Source organism: Nicotiana sylvestris, chromosome 7, assembly GCF_000393655.2.
Source record: "Nicotiana sylvestris chromosome 7, ASM39365v2, whole genome shotgun sequence".
NCBI lineage: Eukaryota > Viridiplantae > Streptophyta > Magnoliopsida > Solanales > Solanaceae > Nicotiana > Nicotiana sylvestris.
This window is the reverse complement of record NC_091063.1, coordinates 11,349,288-11,354,349: the sequence shown is the minus strand read 5'-3', so window position 1 is coordinate 11,354,349 and position 5,062 is coordinate 11,349,288. Positions and strand designations below refer to the sequence as shown.

At 40.2% G+C, this 5,062-nt stretch overlaps 1 protein-coding gene across 1 annotated transcript; it reads left to right on the top strand.

Moving 5' to 3' along the window:
- The first annotated feature begins 3,966 nt into the window (after window positions 1-3,966).
- On the top strand, window positions 3,967-4,584 carry LOC138872745 (uncharacterized). The gene has a single exon (XM_070151161.1). The coding sequence runs from the start codon at window positions 3,967-3,969 to the stop codon at window positions 4,582-4,584; it is 618 nt and encodes a 205-aa protein (XP_070007262.1).
- The last annotated feature ends 478 nt before the right edge of the window (window positions 4,585-5,062 follow it).

The window sequence follows — 5,062 nt, the reverse complement described above, 5'->3', positions numbered from 1 at the left end:
CTCAAGCCTAATTTGAATGAAACTGAAGCAATCAATTTAGGGTATCCAGATAATATCAGGTAAAATAAGATAAGTGTACACCTGGAACCACAAATCAAGGAAGAAATAATCAAAGCACTGTTTGAATATAAAGATATTTTTGCAAGGTCATATGACGACATGCCGAGTTTGAGCACTGACTTGGTAGTTCATAAATTGACAATTGATCTGGCATTCCTTCCTATCAAGTAGAAGTTAAGGAAGTTTAAGACTGACATGAGTGTGAAGATCAAGGAAGAAATCACAAAACAGTTGGATGCAAAGGTCATTCGGGTTACTCGATACCCCACTTGGTTAGCTTATGTTGTGTCAGTACCAAAGAAGGATGGTAATATCAGGGTGTGAGTTGATTACCGCAATCTCAACAAAGCAAGTCCAAAGGATAACTTCCCATTGCCGAATATCCACATCTTGATTGATAACTGTGCCAAGCATGAGATCGGGTCTTTTGTGGATTGCTATGCAGGATATTACCAGATCTTGATGGATGAGGAAGATGCAGAAAAGACAGCGTCCATCACACCGTGGGGAACATATTGCTATCGGGTAATGCCATTAGGTTTGAAAAAACGTTGGGTCAACTTATATGAGGGCAATGACTACCGTATTTCATTATATGATACACAAGGAGATTGAGGTCTATGTAGATGATGTGATTTTAAAGTCAAGAAAACAGTCCGACCATGCCAGGGATTTGAGAAAGTTTTTCGAGAGGCTCCGTAGGTACAACCTTAAGCTCAACCCTGCAAAATGTGCATTTGGTGTTCCGTCTGGGAAACTGTTGGGGTTCATAGTTAGTCAGCGAGGTATTGAGTTGGATTCGTCAAAGATCAAAGCCATCCAAGAATTGCCACTGCCAAAGAATAAGATTGAGGTGATGAGTTTGCTTGGACGTTTAAACTACATCAACTGGTTTATTTCTCAACTCACGACAACTTGTGAGCCCATCTTTAAGTTTCTAAATAAGGATACCGCGAACAAATGGACTGATGAGCGCCAGTAGGCATTTGATAAGATCAAGGGCTATTTGTCAAACCCACTTGTGTTGGTCCTGCCGGAGCCTAGAATACCTTTAATTCTCTACCTGACAGTCCTGGATAATTCATTTGGTTATGTGTTGGGTCAATATGGCATCACTAGCAAGAAGGAGCAAGCCAGTTACTATCTCAGCAAGAAGTTCACTTCATATGAGGTTAAGTATACTCTCCTTGAAAGGACATGTTGCGCCCTGACTTGGGTAGCACAAAAGTTGAAACATTATTTGTCGTCCTATACTACTTACTTCATTTCTCACATGGATCCTCTAAAGTATATCTTTCAGAAGCTTATGCCCACAGGAAGACTTGTAAAGTGGCAGATTTGCTCACAGAGTTTGACATCATCTATGTGACTCGAATCGCGATGGAAGCCCAAGTATTGGCCGATCATTTGGTCGAGAACCCGGTGGATGAAGAGTATGAGCCATTGAGGACTTATTTTCCTGATAAAGAGGTGATGTATATCTACAAGGTGGAGCAGGATGAAAAGCCAAGTTGGAAACTTTTCTTTGATGGAGCCACTAACATGAAACGTGTCAGAATATGGGTTGTGCTCATTTCTGAAACAGGGCATCACTACCCTGTTACGGCCCAACTTCATTTCTATTGTACCAACAACATGGCTGGGTACGAGACATGCATTCTAGGTTTAAGGTTAGCTATAGACATGGGCATTCAGGAAGAACTGGTTTTGGGAGATTCAGATCTATTGGTGCACCAGATTCAGGGAGAATGGGAGACCCGGGATTTTAAGATCATGCTGTATTGACAATTTTTGCATGATCTTTCTCAACAATTCAGATCAGTAGAGTTCAGGCATATTCCTAGAATCCATAATGAGGTTACCGACACCTTTGTATTGGGAAAAATTGAGTTTGTATATTGGAGGTGACGTGTCATGACACGTGGATTGGTCAAATGGTCAAAGAGTTATAATTTGCCAAGAGGCACGAGCAATAACAGATACGAGAGAAGGTGATGAAAGAGGCACAGGCAGTTATTCAAATAGTTCGGCGCCCGCACCTGTTTAAGTCATTTAAAGCTCAAAGATCAAGAAGAATCAAGGAAATGAATCTGACAACGCATGAGAGTCCAAATTCAGTATTTAGCATACATTAAATACTGAGTACGTTAGAGAATTTGTATTTAATATAAATGATTGAGTAACGTTTCTTTTATTGTCATTTATTACCCATAATTGCCTTATTAAGACAAAGGCAATACACATATCTCCAAAAAACCATTATAAAAAGGAGAGAATGCTTTTGTAAGGACACAAAACACAATTGAAATACACTCCGATTCACTTGTTTTTCTCCTGATTACATTCTGGTTATTCCAAATTATTCTCTTCTATATATTCTTTTGATTATCAGTAACTCGTGTTCTTCTAAATTCTAGCTTTGACCAAAATTCTATTTTTTGGTTAAACAAATTGGTTCCATTACGGGAAATCTGATAATCTATTTTCTTTTCACTTGACCTTCCTTGTTACATCAATCATGTCGAATAACAATGACAACATTCCAGGAAACCAAGAGAACCAACAAAGTCAGGAAGGCCCACAGAACATTAACATTCAAGTTCCTACTCTGTAGGACTCTTCACGGCAATCTCGTGAGGGTACTCCCGATGGATCTCGAATAAACGAGTATGCTCAATTTGAAAATGCTGAAGCTGTTGATGAAGCTCTGCAAAAGTTAATTACTGCTCAGGTCAACAAAGCTGTTGAAGCGCTTGTTAACCAGTTACCAGTTGCAACACCCACACCTTCTCCAAATAATAACACTATAGAAAACCCTCATTCCGGGCTTGTTAACTCAGGCAGCGGTAGAACTCCCAGTAAATCGCAGGAGAGAGAACCAAGTAATGTAATTAATTCTGATTTACAAAATTTAGTACTAACCTTGCAGAAGCAGCTCAAGGAGCAAAGTGAACGCATAGAGCAGATACCCGGAGTGTCGCCCATAATCAAAGGGGTAGACATGGACAGATATTCGCAACAACCCTGGAAGCCGAGTGCTGCCCCACTCCCAATTCCAAAAAAGTTCAAAATGCCTGATATTCCAAAGTATGATGGAACGACAGACCCACGGGACCACGTGACTGCATTCACAATGGGCGTAAAAGGCAATGATCTGACTAAGCAGGAGATCGAATCGGTATTAGTCAAGAAATTTGGTGAAACACTCACCAAAGGATCACTAACGTGGTATTCCCTTTTACCTGAAAATTCTATAAATTCTTTTGCTGAGCTTGCAGATTCTTTCATCAAAGCGCACTCGGGAGCCCAAAAAGTGGAAAAAACGAATGGAGGATATTTTCAAAATTAAGCAAGGAGATTCAGAATTGCTTAGAGAATTCGTGGACAGATTTCAACGCGAAAGAATGACGTTGTCGCGTGTACCTGATAACTGGGCAACCATAGCTTTCACAAGCAATTTGAATGAAAAAAGCTCGGAAGCTACGAGGAGACTAAAGGAAAGCCTTCGAGAATTCCCGGCTACAACGTGGAACAATGTTTATAACAGTATAGCACGAAGTTGAGGATTGAGGAAGATATTGTTCCTCGATCTCAAAAAGAAGAAGGTACACGTTCAAGACGTGCGGAGAACAAAAAAGACCCGGTAAAAACAGGTACGAGCCTTATATGGGACCTACGGGGAAAGACTCACGGTCAAAACAGGATAATCAAAGGCACGATTACAGATCAAGAAACAGAGAATCAGGTTCTTCATCAAGATTTAGGAAGGAGCAAAACAACTATGAGTCACGGGATGATGATAGAAATTTAAAAGCGATATTCGAAGGTTACAACTTCAACGTCAGCACCTCCGAGCACGTAGCTGTTTTAAAAAGCATGGGATATAAGGTTTGATGGCCAAAGGAAATGAGATCGAATCCAAACAGGCGCAACCCTGACCATTGGTGCGAGTTCCATAATGATCATGGGCATAAAATAGCAAATTGCAAATTTTTACAAAGTGAAGTTGATCATTTATTAAAACAAGGGTATATTATAGAGTTGTTCAGCAAGAAAGGCAAGAAAGCTTACATAAAGAACAGGCAGGAGCCTCCAAAGCCACCTTCTCCCAAAAGAACTGTTAACGTTATAAGTGGGGGTGAAGACATTAATGGTGTGTCATATACTGCGGCTAACAAAACTTCCAAAATAACTATTACCCAAGGGAAACAGGTGCGGCATGTTCTAGAAGAAGGCAATATTACATTCAATGATGCAAATACAAATGGCGTATTAATCCCTCAAAACGATGCACTGTTAATATCTTTAATTGTGCATGATACTAATGTGAAACGAGTTTTGATTTATCCAGGTAGTTTCGTGAACATTATTTTGCTAAGAGTGCTACGTGAGATGCAAGCTGAAGATGGAGTAATACCAAAGGCGCATACTTTATCTGGATTCGATAATTCCAGTGTCGTCACAAAAGGAGAAGTAACACTCACCACTTTTGTTGAAGGGGTCGTCAAAGATACAAAGTTCTAGGTAGTAGACATAGAGATGGCTTACAACATGATTCTGGGGAGACCATGGATCCATGAAATGGATGTTGTTCCTTCAACCTTGCATCAAGTTATCAAATTTCCATCACCATGGGGAATTTGTCAAATTCGCGGAGATCAACATACATCGCGGGATAATAATTCCGTTGCAGATACAAGCACAAGAAATGAAGGCAAATAGCAATCACAGAAGGCAGTTGAGGACACCACAACACAGACCTCAACTGAACAAGTGCGAATAGATGTAGACTCAAGACCTGATACCATTCAAGAACCAGAAGAGAATAAAGACATCAAAACAACGATAGAGGAATTAGAACATGTCGTGTTGTTTGCTCAGTGGCCTGATAAAAAAGTCTATGTCGGGGCTAATCTTGACCAAGGAATGAAGGTAAGTTAATCGAATTTTTGAAAACTAACATGGACTGCTTTGCTTGGTCCCACTCCGACATGACAGGAAT

Bases quoted from the DNA above. Each gene is read 5' to 3' on its own strand.
- LOC138872745 (XM_070151161.1), top strand. From the start codon at position 3,967: ATGAGATCGAATCCAAACAGGCGCAACCCTGACCATTGGTGCGAGTTC.